General features: G+C 49.4%; 1 protein-coding gene across 1 annotated transcript in view; it reads right to left on the reverse strand.

The window, feature by feature from the left end:
- Window positions 1-16,390, reverse strand: part of Igf2r (insulin like growth factor 2 receptor) — a 99,817-nt gene that overhangs the window by 28,664 nt on the left and 54,763 nt on the right. The window contains 10 exon segments of the mRNA XM_047557338.1: window positions 200-330; window positions 988-1,203; window positions 1,615-1,702; window positions 1,971-2,146; window positions 2,242-2,385; window positions 2,688-2,852; window positions 11,781-11,976; window positions 13,921-14,022; window positions 15,336-15,437; window positions 16,085-16,264. Coding sequence (XP_047413294.1) covers window positions 200-330; window positions 988-1,203; window positions 1,615-1,702; window positions 1,971-2,146; window positions 2,242-2,385; window positions 2,688-2,852; window positions 11,781-11,976; window positions 13,921-14,022; window positions 15,336-15,437; window positions 16,085-16,264 — 1,500 coding nt within the window.

Raw genomic sequence — 16,390 nt, forward strand, 5'->3', positions numbered from 1 at the left:
ACGCAGAGCTCCGACCGGCTCGGCCTCGAGGTTTGGGAGGAAGGGCTACGCCCAGGAGAACAGACCAGCTCAACAATCTCCCGTGAAGGACATTTCCAAGCCAAGCTGCCCGGGGGTCTCATGAAACCCAACGACCCAGGCGTCTGGGAGACGACGCAGCCCGCGGGGCAGGGCTCTGCAGGCCGCGGCGCACACACACCTTCTGCGTGCTCCGGTCGCAGTAGAAGACGACGGTGGTGGAGCGCTGGTACACCTGATGGCAGGTGTCGCCCCCCGTGGAGTTCATCTTCAACACCCCGTTTTCGTACGTCAGCTTCTGAGTGAGGAGGCCTGTTCAAGAGGCAGCAATGCAAGCCAGGCTCAGAGAGCGAGTCCCGCTGCCACACCGTCCTGAGCTGTGTCCAGCCACGCCCTGGCACTGGGCCACCCACACTCGTCACATCGCACCCGCAGACATGCAGCCGGACCTCCCCTGCCCAGCGCTGCAGAGCAACCTCAGGTCTGGTGACATGCCGGCATGCCTCGGCCCAACCCTGAGACGTCACTGCCCGTGCCCACCGCGGAGCTGCTTCAGCTTCATCTTTTAAAGCTCTTAAAACCCATTAAATCTGGCCCGGGTGCTGAGATGCCGTGGATAACTGTCTGCCCGTTATGGTCAAACCCTACACTGACAAGTCCCCTGTAACTCAGCCTAGAAAGGACCACCCCAAAGACCCGTCACTAGCTACTCAGTGTCCTGAGGATGGACAGAAATGTGATCTTGGGTCAGAAACCCACACCAGCTCTTCAGTACGTATGCTGGTCAAGAAAGCACGTGAAACCGGGACCACCACTCACGCTGCTTCAGCAAAACACGCACTCCTTCCTACAGAGAAGCGCGATCCCGCGCAGAACATTGCAACATTTTAATTCTATTCTTTTTGCATTTTAATTCTATTCTGTTCTCCGCTGAACCTGCAAGTCCAACACAAGGGAAATGAGTGGTACCTGCCACTTTGTGAAATCCCTCTGGTCCCCGCTTTTCCTGACATGATGAGACCACCCTGGACCTGTCAGAGGTGGAGCAGACGCCTGAGGACAGCTTCCCACAGACTCGGAAGTAGTAGGTGTACTCGCCAGCGCTGACGACGGTGTCACTGAGGCCCAGAGGCCTCAGGTCATACAGGTTGCCGTGCCTGGGGTCCTTCACCTGGCAGTTGTCCCCTGTGCAAACACACAGAGCAAAGGCAACCGCTATTGCACACAAAACCCCACTTCCAAGCAGGGAGTACGGCCTGAAAATGGGCATCAAAAGCTCTCGCCACACTGTGTTGTTTATATATGAACTACAACTTTCAGAAAAAGTCACAGGATCAGACCCAACCCAACCCCACATGAGGGTTTTCGAGCATGAGGCGCCAAAAGGACATCAATACGGGTACATAAGAAAAAGGTCACTGACAAAAATCAGCAACCGTGTTGCAGTAAAAGAAAAACACTCAGGGACAAGATCTGTCCCACCAGAAGTGCTTCCCGGTCCCCCGAGCGGCCGCCGTCACAGGCTCACACCTAGGGTGCACGTGCAGCACCGCTACCCCGCGTTCACAGTCGGGGTGAAGGACAGCCCAGGCTCACCTTCCGCCCTGACCACGGGACAGGCCTCCACCGTCCTCCACACAAACACGTACTCACAGTCGTCCAGCATCTGGAACGTGGGCGAGCCCTACGACAGACCAACGGCACACTCGGTATTCCGTTAACTTATTTTTAAAAAATGGATCAAATGAGGGCCACAACTAACACCCCAGCTTGAGCCTCCCAGAGTCCAACGGGCAGCATTTATTAAACAGCTAAGACCCAAACAGTGCTTTCTGGTCAAACCCTCCCGGGAGCCGAAACGCCATGAAAGCACAGCGGGCTTCCAGTAACAGCCCCCGAGAGGAAGGGACGCGGCCGGCGCCTGCAGACACGCCTGGCCTCTGAACACGCACCGAGGTCTGTGCGCACTCGAACATTATCCTGGTGGAGAAGCGCTGGTTCCCACACTTGTCGCCGTTGACATACACGATGCTCAGGGACCCGTTGGCCGCCGCCTGGGGGCTGATCTGCACCACACCCAGGTTCCAGCTGTTGTCCTCTGACACAAGGCACGACCCCACTGCGCTGCCTGAGAGAAGAGGGTGGAGTTGGGGTGGGGGAGGACAGAGGCCACCCTCCACCTGCAGACCTGCAGAGTGCACTGGAAAGGCTCAGCAGACTCACCATGGCAGCCGGGCACATAAGGCAGAGGGTTGCAGACGCTCAGGTAGAAGGTCCTCTTCCTGCCATCCACGGAGGTGTCCACTGCAGTCCACGGCTTCCTGACCGTGCTTAAAGCGCTCAGGTCGTACTCGTTCCCAGCGGGGTCTGAAACACCATTTTCTTATTAGTTCTGGGGCCACTTTTCACCCAAGTAAAGAAGGCTGAGCAGCAGACTCACACCTCTGACCGCCAGGCACAGAAGAGCCACCACAGCAGGAGGCTTGGCCACACTGTCCCTGAACTGCCCACACACGGAGGCAGCAGTGCCAGCCCAGAGACCAGCATTCAGCACACGCACACACACGCGCGCACATGCATCACGACATACACACAGATGCAGGCTACACGCACCCACACAGACACACACACTCTCACCCAGCCTGTCGCCTGCTTGGCCCCCGGCTCACCGGTGACTTGGCAATCCACTGGAGAAGGCATGCAGGCCAAAGCCGTCTCAAACTCAAAGAAGGTGTTGCGGATGCCTCGTGTGGAGTCGATGTCCTGGTGCAGGAATCTGGCGGTGCCTGGGTAGACGTCATCGTTGCAGAGAAAGTGGATGATAAACGCAGTGCCTGTGGAGCAGGGAGCCAGGGTTAAAGAGCAGCTCGGCTCAGCCCAGCCCCTGCCCCTGCACCAAGTGGCCGCCACCCTGGAGGTCAGTCACAGTGGGAGCCCCACCTGTGCCCAGGGGTCTGATCTGGACACCGAGTGGCCCCACTCGTGGAAAGTGACCCATGGCACCACGGATGCCATGGGCCTAGCGTCTCAGCACTCTTACTCCCCAGGAAGACCCACACCCCACGTGCGGCTTCGATCCCAACAGCAGGCAGCAGTGTACCTCTCACACACTGGGTTTCACAGATACTAAGCTCCAGCTGCCGACGAGAATGAAAGAAAGGAACACAGGACGTGCAGGCTGCAGAGGGATCAGAGCCCAAAGACCCAGGCGGGGAGGAGCGCTGAACGGGCACACAGGAGGCAGGGCCAGCCAGGAAGAGCGGGAGGAGACCATGCAGGAGCCGAGAGGTGCCGGCCGGAGGGACTACCGGCTTCTATCCAGGCACAATGGAGGGCCCAGGAAGGCTCTGAGCTGGGAAGGGACTTGTATGACCTAACCTTTAAAAAAAATCTGCTGCATCCAATACAGACTATTCTGTGAGGGCAAAACAAGAACAGGGAAGGAAGCTCCTGCCACAGGCGGACAGTGAGAGGCAGGGGCCGCGGCTACGGCGCACTAATCACTGGCCGTCACCAGGATGTTGTCACCATCCCCAATTCACAAGGAGGAAACCAAGGCAGAGAGGGTGAGCAACCCCTGACGTGGCTGGTTACGCACGTGAGCATAGCCCGCAGAGCACTCGAGCCTGGACTGACAGGCCCAGCAGGAAAGGTTGACGCCGTTACCGCAGGATCACACTGGTAACCAGTAACCAGCGAGAGACGAATTTTCAAAATCAGAGCCAGGACGAGCTGGCAGTCTTCGGAACAGCAGTCTCAGACTGGAGCGCAAAAGAGCGACGATAGAGAGGAGAGGGTGGTTCATGGCCAGCTGGGCAGAACATGGCCCAGAGCTTAAGGACCCGTCGGCAGAGCACAGGACCACCTCACCCCACCTGTGCCCTGCGCTCGACGGCTCCAACCAGGGAGTCTGGAGTGAGCTTTCTCTTCTAGAGTAAGTCCCAACCCGGGGCTTTGACATCCACGCTCCTCTGCCACCCAGAGGGAGGACTGCAGGACACGTCGGCCAGGGAGGACACCCTGCAGCAGCACCAAGACCACCACATGCTGCTGATGGTGTGATGAAGGCACACTAGAAACTCAGATTTAACAGAAACCAGAAGTCATGCACCCCACACCCTGCCCACAGGGAGGACCCTCCATGCCAGCCTGTCACCTTCAGGTGACAGGAGTCAACACACCATCCCCTTTGATGGGTCCTTTGAGTTCTCCCTCACCCTTGAAATGACCTCCCTGGAACTCCAGTCGATGGCCCATGAGCTCCCCACACATCATGGGAACACGCCTGTCCCCTGCCCTGGAACCCAGCAAACACCATACACCCAACCCACATTTACCACTCAAGTTAAAGAGATTCCCTTTGGAATTTACTATGAATTGTACACATTTTATGCAGTACAGTGTTACAGTTCAACATACCTCTGAACTGTACAATGATCAGATCGGGGTGACTGGTCCACCTATCAGCTCAGACGGATCACTTCTCTATATAATATTCAAAATCCTTCCTACTGGCTACTCTGAAACATGTGATTAGTTATCGTTGACTGTAACTGTCCCACCGCACTGTGGAACATTATTCCTCCTGTACAACAGCACTCCCGTGCCCTAACCACCCTGTCCACCCTGCCTCTCCCACACCCTTTCCAGGCTCCCTAACCACCATTCCACTCTGCTTCTTTGAGACCAACTATTAAGCACCCACTCACAGGTGGGAACACACAGTATCTGTCTTTCTGGGCCTGATTTCGTGAAACACAGTGTCCTCCATCCAAGATGCTACACATGACAGAAGTTCATTTTTAAGGCCAATAATATTTTAGTGTGTAGACAATATATTTTCTTCATCCACTCATCCGCTGACGGACCACCTAGGTTGGCTTTGTAACCTGGGCCATCGTGAACACTGCTCCAATACACATGTGAGTGCAGGTATTCTCTGGCGTGTGATTTCAACATACACAGTAATGGGATTCCTGGATCACATGGTGCTTTTATTTCTGGTTTTCTGAAGAACCTTCACGCTTTTTTTCTGTAACAGATGTACTAATTTACATTCCCACAACAGTGGACTTGAGTTTCCCTTTCTCTGCATGAAATTCTTAGAACCTTTAATTTTTGGGGGGTGGGGTGGGGTTTCCGAATGACAATTCTAACTAGGATAAGAGAATATTTTATTGTGGTTTTGATTTGCATAAACCCAATTTGTATATCATTTTTTGAGAACAATCTATTCTAGTCCCTTGATCATTTTTTAAATCTGATTGTTTTTTCTGCTATTGAATGAGTTCCTTATATATTCTAGAAATCAATTACTTATTACATAAACAAGTTGTAAATATGTTGTCCCATTCTACAGGTTGTCTCTTCACTCTGTTGATTATTTTCTTTGCTGTGCAAAAACTTTAGCTTGATAGAATCTGATCTGTCATTTTCTGCTTTTATTGCCTGTTTGGGGGATTCATATCCAGAAAATCTTGGCCCAACCAATGTCAAGAGGTTCCCCCTATACCCTCTTCCCACAGCTTCAGTTTCCAGTCTTACATGTAAGTCTTTGACCCATCTTGAGTGGACTTTTCTATTTGGTGACAGAGGCCTAAGTTCTTTCTTCTGCCTGTGACTATCCAGTGGGTCCAGCACCGTTTACTGAGGAGACTTGCTTTCTCCGCTGTGTGTTCCGGCAGCCTTCGAGTTTTGTCGTTAGTGTATGTTTTGAAGTCAGGTATTATAATCATCCCAGCTTTGTTCTTTTTGATCAGAATGCTTTGGTTATTTGATCTTTTGTGATTTTCCCCCAATTTTGGGATTTTTTTTTTTTTTTTTTTACCATTTCTGTGAAAACTGTCATTGAGATTTTTTTTTGTACAGGGGTATCACTTAACCACTGAGCAATGTCCCTGGCTTTTTTTGTTTCTGTATTTTATTTTGAGACAGAGTCTCACTAAGACATCAAGGTTTTGCTAAGTTGCTGAGGTTAGTCTCGTACTTGCAATCCTGCCTCAACCTCCCGAGTTGCTGGGATTACAGCCATGTGGCACTGCACTCAGCTTGTTACTGGGATTTTGACAGGAATTGCATTTCATCTGTAGATCATTTGGGTAGTATGGGCACTTTGAAGATACTAATTTTCCCATTCCATAAACATGGGATGTCTTCTCATTTTTGTGTCCTCTTCAAATTCTTTCCTCAGTGTTTCTTTAACTTTCATTTTAGAGACCATTCACTTCCTTGGTTAAATTGTTTGTTTGCAGCTGTTGTGAATAAAATCAGTTTCCTGATTTCTTCTCAGCAATTGTTATCGATACACAAAAAGCTACGGCGTCTTATGTGTTAATTTTGTATCCTGCAATCTTACTGGACTCATTTATCAGTTCTAACAGCTTCTTGATGGAGTGTACTCATTTTTATATATAAAATCATGCCATCTGAAAACAGTGATAATTTGACCTCTCCTTTCCCATCTGTATGATCTTCATTTCTTTCTCATGTCTTATTGCTCAGACTTCTACTACTGAATATTTTAGTACTGAATAGAGTGGTGAAAATGAACAGCCTTGTCCTGTTCCCACTCTTTAAGGAATTTTAGCTTTTCCCCATCAAATACGATATAGGCCTTAAGTGTGTCAAATACATAATCTTTACTATATTACTATCTGCTATCTGCCTAGTTACTATTTACTATCTGCCTTCTATACCCAATTTTTTGAAGATTTTTATTACTAAGAGATATGGAATTTTACCACATTTTTTGGAATCAATGGAGAGAACATGTCCTTTCCCTTTGTTGATGGAGTGTATTACACTTATTGATTTGCATATGCTGAGCCATCTTTGCATCCCTAAGTTCAACTTGAACATGGTGTATAAACTTTTCTATGCACTGTTAGATTTGATTTGGTAGTATTTTTGTTGAAAATTTTTGTCTCCATGCTCATCAGGGATATTGGTCTGTAGTTTTCTCTATTTGTTGTACTGCATCCTTACCTGGCTTTTGTACCAAGGAATGCTGGCCTCCTATAAAAGTGTTCCTTCCATTTCAATATTCTGTAAAAGAACTGGCACTAGTTCTTCCTTAGAAGTTTGGTAAAATTCAGCAGTGATGCCATCTAGTTCTGGGCTTTTCTTTGTTGGGGGACGCTTTTATTACTATTACCAATTCAATATTTTCTTTCATATTAGTCTGTACTATATTTCTATGTCCTCATGGTTCAATTCCAGTTGTTTTTTGTGTTCACATTTCATCTAGGTTTTCCAATTTGTGGGCATAAAGTTGCTTATAGCAGCCCCAAATGATCCTTCATATTACTATGTTATCGTTGTAATGTCTCCTTTTCTCATTCCTGTTTTGACACTTCTCTATTTTTTTTCTTGAAGTCTAACATTTGTCAAGGTTCCACACTCCCCCCCCACAAGAAAACCAACTCTCTGCTTCATTGATCTTTTGTAATTTTTGTAGTCTCTATTTCATTTATTTCTACTCCAATCTTGAATTTGGTTTGTTCTTGCTTTTCTAGTTTCTTGAGTTACATCTTGAGTTAGTTTATTTTTACATCTTTTTTTTTTTTTTGATGCATTTATTGCTGTAAAACTTCCCTCTTGGTATTGTTTTGCTATATCCCATGGGTTTTTATACGTTGTTTTCATTTTCATTTGTTTCAAGAAATTTTTTCATTTCCTTTTGATTTTTTCATCAACCCATGAGTTGCTCAAGATAATATTGTTTAATTTCCATGTACTGTATAATTTCTAAAGTTCCCCTGGTTGTTGATTTCTGATTTTAGTCCATTAAGGTCAAAGAAGATATATTCTGTTTTTGATTTTGTTTTTTTGATCTGTTGAGATTTGTTTTGTGGCCTCACTTTCCATCTTTGGATGAGAAAAATGTGCATTCTGCCTGGATGAGATGTTAAATGTCTGATGGGTCCACTTGGCACAGTTAACGTTGATGCTTCTCTGCTGTTGCTTCTTTGATGCTAGGTCTGATGATCCGTCCACCTCCTGATGGCTTTTGGTTTCTGTGTGCCTGGCATACCTCCTTCCATCTCCTCACTTTCAGGACTGTGCCCAGCTTCACTGGTGAAGTAAATTCCCGTAGTCAGCTTATCACTGCATCTATTTTTTTTTTTTGAGTTCATTCAACAGGTCTGTATCTTTCCACTGGGGAATCCAATCTAGTCCACTCACACTTAGGTTTTTGATGACCAGCAGCAGCAGACTCCTACCATTCTGTCAATTTCTTTCTGGTCACTTTGTGTACCTCTGCTCTCTTTTCCTCTCTTACTTATCTTTGTGGGCTGGTAGGTCTATGTTGTTAGGGTTTGACTCTCTCTCTCTCATGTAACTGTTTTTCGTTGACTTTTGCTCGTTTTCATGATGATAACAGTCCTTTTGCTTCTACTATAATGCTTCCTTTAGCATTTGCTGCAGGGCCAGAAGTCCTTCATTTTTGGTCTTAGAAATAACTCTTCATTTCTACTTATTTTCTGAAATATAGCTTTGCTGGATATAAAAATTTTGGTTGGTGATTTTTTTTCTTTCAGAACTTTTTACCATCACATTGTCTCCAGGCTGGTAGTTTCCGCAAAGAAGTTGCTTGTCTGTCTATTGGGGTTTCCCTTAAAAGTGACATGAAGTCTTTTCTCTTGCTAGTTGTAGAATTCTGTCTTGTATTTTTAACAGCTCAACTATAGTACGTCTAAGGATCCTTTTTTTGGTCAAATCTAATTTGTGCACATATACAACTTTACCAATATTTGTAAAGTTTTCAGCAATTATTTCATTGAATAAGTTTTCTATACTTTTTTTTTCTCTTTTCCTTTTGGAATACACATAATACAAACATTTGTTTACTCAGTGATATCCTATAAGTTTTAAAGACTTTCTTTATTCTTTAGTATCTTTTATTTCTTATTAAAAACAAAATATGACAAGTTTACTTTAAAAGGCCTGTCTCCAAGTTCAGAATCCTTATTTGTTCTAACTCAGAAATTCTTTCTTCTTATTAAATCCACTATTGGGGTTTTTAACTGTGTTTTAAAATTTCAATTGGGTTTTTTAGCTCCAAGATTTCTGATTGGTTCTTTAATTTTAACGATCTCTCTCTGCTGTATTTCTCATTTATATCACATATTGTCTTTCCATTTTCACTGAATTGTCTGTGCTCTCTTGTGTCTCTTTAAGTTTCCTTATGATCATTATTTTGAATTCTTTGGCATGCAGTTTACAGCTTTCATTTTGTCTGTTGTTAGTGAGTTATCGTGTATTTTGTAGGTATCATAACACTTTTTCCATGTTTCCTGTGTGCCTACATTGCTATTTATGTCTCTGCTGGGTCAACTGCCTCTACCAGTTTTACAGGGTGGCTTTCATAAGTGAAGACCATGCTAGTGCCATGCCTGTCCTCAGGGACTGGCTGGATATTCTGCCTTGTCTTTGGTCCCAGGTCGGTACTTCAGTGTCGTGTACACACAGCCTCTTTAGCTGGGATCAAAGTTGGTGACGCCTGCAGGTGTCCCGGTGGGAAGCAGTGGACTGCACCACCAGCTGGATGCAGCTTCCTTAGGTGAGGCAGGTTTGCTGAATGCTGTGGATACAGGGGGCTCAACTGTGGGCACCCACGGTCTCTGGGAGTCACATGAGGTGGGGCCACTGCTGTGGGTGCAGCCCAGGCTGCTGGAGAGCAGGGCAAGGGGCCTGCTGCTGTCTAAGGACCACATGGTAACCAAGCCACACTAATGGGCTCAGACAGAGCACCTGTCCTTGCCTGAGGACTGCACAGGTAACTGTGCAGAGCCTTCAGGAGCCAATATGCTCACCTCCTTCCCAGAGCCAAGAGCAGGTGGTAGCCTGAACCTGCTTCTCAGGACCTCAGTGAGATGAGTTTCCGAGAAGAGACCACTCACTCCACCACTTCTGGGGCCACAGGAGAGGTGGTCAGGTTGTTTACTACTTTCTGAGGCCAAGAATGAGAGGCCTGAGCCATCGGGTGTCTCCAGGGTAGTGGCACCATTTATGGGGGCCTCTGCAGTCCCAGATGCTCAGGATGGACCACCCAGGTCCTTCCTAAAGATGTTGAAGAGTGAGCAGGTCTCCTGGCTGCTTCACAGGCCCGAGTCGGCTGAGCTTGTGTGACTCTCCTTCACAGGACCCCCAAGAGAGAGGGGTCTAAGATGGCACCACGTGGCAAGGGCACAATGTCCCAGGGCCCTCTCTCCAGGGCGAGGCAGCAGTCCCCAGCAGTCCACACTCAGTATCCGTTTGGAGTGGGGGCTTCTGGGGCACTCCTGCTTACCTTCTCCCCACTAAGTAAAGGCCCTCTTCATTCAGGGTTGATTTTGAGAGACGGGACAACAGACGCTGTGTGCTCATCTCCTGTATAAGGTCACCCTGCAGCTCTGTGCCCTGCCCCCAGTGCACTCGGGCACCCTGCCTTGGTCACTCTAGTGGATCAGGTGTTGCCTGTCCTTGTTTTGGTCCTCTACGTGGATGGAGGGGCACCAGGCTCCTCTAGTCAACCGTCCTGCTGACCTCACTCCGAGATTCTCAATTCCTAAACTACCTCATAAATTGCTCCTTCACTACCCTGGCTGCTATTCTCCCAGCAGTGCCAAGTTCTCCCCGTCTGTTAGCTTGCGGTGTCAGGTAGAACACCTGGACATAGGGGTGACAGATCCAAGACGGCAAAATCTTCTCCTCTCCTCCAGACAGAAAACTTGTGACGTCTGCTAAGATGGCCGTAGCATTTTTAGCACCCACATCACACAACTGTCTCCACTCAAGTGTAACAAGGCATGATGGAAATGGCAGTTCTCACATTGCACATGTAGACTCAAAAATCTGGCTCTGCTGCTCACTAGCTGGGTGGCCCTGGGCAAGTTTATGCACTCTGGGGACCTGTTTCCTCATCAGTGCAAGAGAAAGAGTTACTTGGCAGAGTTGGTATCAGAATCCAAGAGGTCTGGATCCTTAACTCTCTTGCTGGCCAACAAGCCATCCACTCTGTCCCCAGCCTATGGCCTTTCCAGTTTTCATTACTGCACATACAAGATGAGGCCAGGGTTAGGCAGAAGGACAGAGGCACAAGAGGGATAAGACTCGTAGAGAACTGACCAGAAAATGTACATGAGAACTGACCAGAAAACGTACACACAGCATTTCAACACAAAACTGGCTCTTGGAAGGACGTGCTCATAGGTAGCAGTTGTTGTTGCCCCTGGCACAGCTGCTGGCATCTTGAAGGGCATGAACTTGATCTTGCACTTCATGAACCAAAAAATGCCAACTGTTTCTGCTGTCCAACACAGGTGCAGCAAAGAGCAGAAATGCTAACAAATTTACACAGCAAAATTACATTTAAGAAACTGTAAAGATTGAATGGAAAAATCAGAAGTGAGAAATTAACTTAGGAAAAAGAGTAACTTCTGTATCTTCACCCTCCCCGTCTCTTCGTCAGTACCTAGAAGAAGTGTGCTGAAGAGTAAAATACTCCACTGTGAGGACTGGGGTGCAGGGCAAGAGGACGCCAGGGGAGGGAAGGCAGGAGGGCAGCACAGGACCAGTAACTCAGGGTCACCTCTCCAGAGTCACAGAATCACACTGAAATAAGCCGCTAAAGCAGACAGAGATGAGATGTGGGCACGTACAAGAGACCAGGTCAGGGGGTGGCAGGCACCCTGCCAGGACAGCAGAGGTGTGCTAGCAACACAGCCAGAAAGGGTCAGTGGGCACAGCACCCGTCAGCTAGAGAACAGGGCCGAGCTCACCTTTGTCAGCAGGAGGAGACCCTTTGTAGGTCAGGGTCAGGAAGCCCTCAGTGGACAGCTGCAGGCTCTTCTGGAATCCAACAGGCCTTTCCGGTCTCAGGTTCTTCAGCTCTTCTGTCTGGGTGGCTGCCTCACAGCCAGAAGCTGGTTTTCCATTGATGGTCCCGCAGACGGGCATCGTGCCACACACGTTGAACTGGAGGCCAGATGGCAAGAGCCACACAGGCACAGTTAGGCTACAGCACTTAGCTCAGTAAGAGCCCTGGCAACCCCAGATCCCACTAGATATTAATTATTAATTTACCAACTTGCCACATTTGGGCAGTGAAGTCTTAAAGTTATTAAGTACGGCAAAAATCAAAGTCCAAATAGCAATAAGTCCTCTGAGCGTTAGTGTACACGGTTTTATCCACTTACACCACCCTCTATCTATGAATGCCTAAGATGTATGGCATATAGTAATATACCATATGTGATGGAGGAAATATACGTAAGCCATTACTTGATATTTTAATTGTATCAGAGAAAGTCCACGTAGTTGGAGTCTTGTTAATTATAAGTAAATACAAACTATGTCCCTACACTTCTTAAAGAGGTTGATACGGTTCCAATACAATCAGGTGTATTGTGGTTATGAAGACAAAGCACGCTATGCTCTTTGGTATGAAGATCCATAAGGAGAGCTTCTCCCTGCCTATGTTGACGGGCAACGAATTCTAAGCTCGTGACCGCACACAGCAAGGGTTCCTCAGAGACACCATTTCCTCCTGGAGAGGGACACGAGCACCAACCCCACCCGAGGACTCTCAAAGCCTTCGGGGCTGCATCTGGGGGTGCGTGATCGCGGAAATGTGTGTGAGGTAGGTTCCCTTTTCTTCCTTCAAACTGTCCCCTACAAGTGACCATGGAGCTGGGAGACAGATGCCTGGGCTAGGGCTGCCACTCTGGGCACTTGTCGCTCTGGCTGCCCGGCACCTGCACAGCCCTGCAGCATGGGAGGGGTGGCTCAGGATCCTTAGAGAGGCCTCGTGCAGCAGCTCCAGGGACCAGGGGGTGCTGGTGAGTGTCCAGGGCAAGTGAGCCCAGCAGGACAGGGTGGCTGAACCCAGGTAGCACAGGCTGGTGGACAGTGACATCCCAAGCAGATGGCTGCCTGTCCTGCAGCAATGCTGGGGTCTCTATCCCCTTCCACCAGTCAACTCCACTTCTACCTCGGCCACTCACTGTCAACCAGTCCCGACGTGCCCTGGGGTTAGGTGCAGAAGGCAGGACCGCTCTGGGCTGTTTCTAGCATGTTCTCTATGGGTTCATGGTCATCTCTCCAAGCATGTTCTCCACAGGTGCAGTGAGGTACTCGCCTGCCTCACGCCAGGGCAGGCAAACATGCTCTCCCTCTCCACCACTCTGTCCCATGCCACCGGGTGTAAACCAGGCTCTGCAGCAGCTGCTCTATAAATCAAACAGTAGGAGAACTAACACTTGGGCCATCAGACATTTGTAGTCTGGAATTATAAAACAGAAGAGACCCCAAGAACATGCTGGAAAATGGGGGTGGGCAGACACAGCCAAAGCCTGCTCAGGACAAACCCTGTCCAGAGTCTCCCTGGCAGGGGGATGAGCTGTGCACCCTCTTGACCATGGTGCTTCATGCACGGGGTGGTCCTCCTCACCCAGTCATTAAAGAACACCCTCGTCGCAAGTGCCAGTTCTCAAAGCATATCGTGTGGTTCCAAGGGGATGCCGCTCTAAGAATTTAAGCCAAATCAAGAGGCTTTAGAGATTTTCTTTCCTGCTGGTGCTACTGTTCACAACAGAATAGCATTAATTTCCTAAGAAATTCAGCAAACATTAAGAACTATTTTTGAAGAAAATACTCTCGGAAGATTCTAGAACACAGTCACTATGTTGTCTTCCTCGTATGGGACAATTTAATCACCGTTTCCTCTTGACAAGAAGGTCTCAAACTTCACTGCTCATCACCTGGAGGGCTTGAGTCTAACTGCTGGGCCCGGCCCAGAGTCTCTGACTCACAAGGTCCAGGGTGGGGCCAAACCTGAATTTCTAACAGGCCCCAGGTGATGCCGATGCTGTGTGGGCATCACCCAGTAATATGAAGAGTAATTCATCATATTACTCTTACCACAAAAGTCTTCCCAATGCCCGAGACCACGTATCCTTGTGAGCTGTTGAGTGGGTTGAGATCAAACACAAATCCAGTGTTGGGGTCCCTTATAGAGCAAGCCTACAGGAGACAAAACAGGCGGGGAGACATTCAGTCCAGCTCCACAGCAGCACAACAAACACAGCACCTCCAGAAAACTGCGTGCTGGCTCCGCAGAGTTTGCTTCTGATTTACTTTAAAAGTCTCTTCCAAACAGGCAGTCCTGTGTGCACCCAACCCTTCCAACACAGCGTCTTCCACCACCAGGAGTGACATGGGCTCAGAGGTGCTTGCCCAAAACTCAAACCACTGCATTCCCTGAATAAGCAGAATATTGCTAATCCCTAAGGGGAAAGGTAAGCGAGAACCATCAGAGACCACAAATAATTCCTCAGCAAAACATCTCAAGAAATCTTGGGTTCTGTTTTCTGTCTCTGAATTATTCTCTGAATTACTCATGATAGGATATGACAGGATAACTCCAACCATCTCCCCTCCTCTTGAGGAGTAATTAACTTGGTCATGGACTTCCTGTGTCCACCAAGCACTGCCCCAGAAGCACAAGGCACAGGTAAGGAACCTGGCAGCCCCTGTTGCCACCCTCACAGAGCACCTACCAGCCAGGACCCTGAGCTGGGCTCATCCATGCAGAAAAGCCAAGGACTCTGCTGCCAGCGACTCAGCAGTCTGGGGGAGGTTACAAGGGAGGGAGGGAACGATCCCCACCATAAAGCAAGAGCACCACATGGACTGGCTGCCCCGGGAAGGCAGAGCCGAGGAGGAGCAGCTTGCTGCCACACTCTGCAGGACAGCATGCGGCTGGGAGGAGCAGGGCCAGGGCCGCCCCAGTGAGACAGCCTAAGCACTGTGGCAGGGACCAGTGGGAGGAGGAGAGGCTGGGAAGCGTGGCTGGAGGGGGCATTCGAGCCTTTGGCCCACAGCGCAGCCACCCTGCCCGACAGGAGGGTCCCATGGAGCCACGGGCTCTCCCTGTGGATGAGGCCACATTAGAGCACTCGGCTTTCCTCCGTGGATGCTATCCCACGAAGCACGAAGGCCCTGTCCTTCAGGTAACGGACATGCAATGTTTTAGGACGGAGTGATGTACGAGCCACCCAGACCTCTGTGGGATGGAGAACCCCAGAGCCCACCAGGTGGGGGCCCCTGCCTCAGGAAGGGCAGGGTGAAGGGAGGCTCCACAGTGAGCAGGAGCAGAAGCAAGGCTCCTGGTTCTCATCCCGGATCCGACGCTGAGGGTGGGGAGGAGAAAGCAGCATGGACTCCAGACATCTGCTGTCCACGCAGACCATGCCAAGGGGGGCAGTTCAGAGCTGGACACCAGGGGGACCATCAAGCAGGAAGCTCAACGAGGGGCAGGTGAGGACAATGCATACCTGGTCAGTGTCTGTCATCGTCTGCACAGGGCAGGCAGCCTCCGTATTCCACAGGAAACTGACCACACACCCCCAGCTGAGAGAAAATATGGGGTGGGTGTTCTGAAAGACAAGTGCAGGATACAAGCACAGAGAATGATCATCCAGCCAACAGAACACCAGTGCAACGCGGTGGCCACAGCCTGCCACGTGCGGGGTTCCCACGCATCGGCATGTAAGTGTACCGTCCAAGCAGAATTTAACCTCCTCTGCTGACCTGACCATTAAATATTCAAATGCCCAGGACCCTGCTATAAACATAAAGCTCCCAGCAAAGGAAGCAACTGGGTTTGGGGCAATATGGAACAGTTTTGGACATGGGTCCTGGGAAGGGATGCACCAAAGTGCTTAATGTTCCTTTCCTTTTTTAAATTTTTTTTGGTACCAGGAATTAACCCAGGGCCGCTCTACCACCAAGCTACATCCCCAGCCATTTTTTTTTTACTTTAAGACAGTGTTTTGCTCAAAAGACCCTGAGTTGCTGAGGCTGGCCTGGAACTTGGGACCCCTGCCTCAGTCTCCTGAGTGGCTCGGATTAGAGGTGACAACACCACGCCTGGCCTTAGTGTTCTTACCCAAAATGTCTGAAATGGTACATTTTGGATTTACATTCCAGCACGATGAAAAGCAAAGGTCCCTGTACCTGCGCATCGTGAGCCCCGAGCACCTCCCCGCAGCGTTCCCCCTCGCCCTCCCCAGCAGCGCCTTACCAGGCTCCCCCTGGAGCAGATTAGGTGGATCCTGGTGCTGTAGGTGGTCAGCCGGCCATCGCTGGTGGTGCAGGCCGAGCCGTTCACGTACTCCAGGAGCAGGCTGCCGCTCTCTTCCACCATGGGGCCCGCCGTGGCCACCCCCAGGTTGCTGATGGCCACTGCCTCGGTGTAGGAGCCCTGCAACACCCTGAGTCAGGCTTTACGGTAGTCACAGCCACCTGGGGCAGTCACACCCTAGGTAGTCACAGCCATCTGCAGTCACACCCTAGGTAGACACAGCCACCTGGGGCAGTCACACCCTAG

The sequence above is a fragment of the Sciurus carolinensis genome, chromosome 7 (assembly GCF_902686445.1).
Source record: "Sciurus carolinensis chromosome 7, mSciCar1.2, whole genome shotgun sequence".
Taxonomy (NCBI): Eukaryota; Metazoa; Chordata; class Mammalia; order Rodentia; family Sciuridae; genus Sciurus; species Sciurus carolinensis.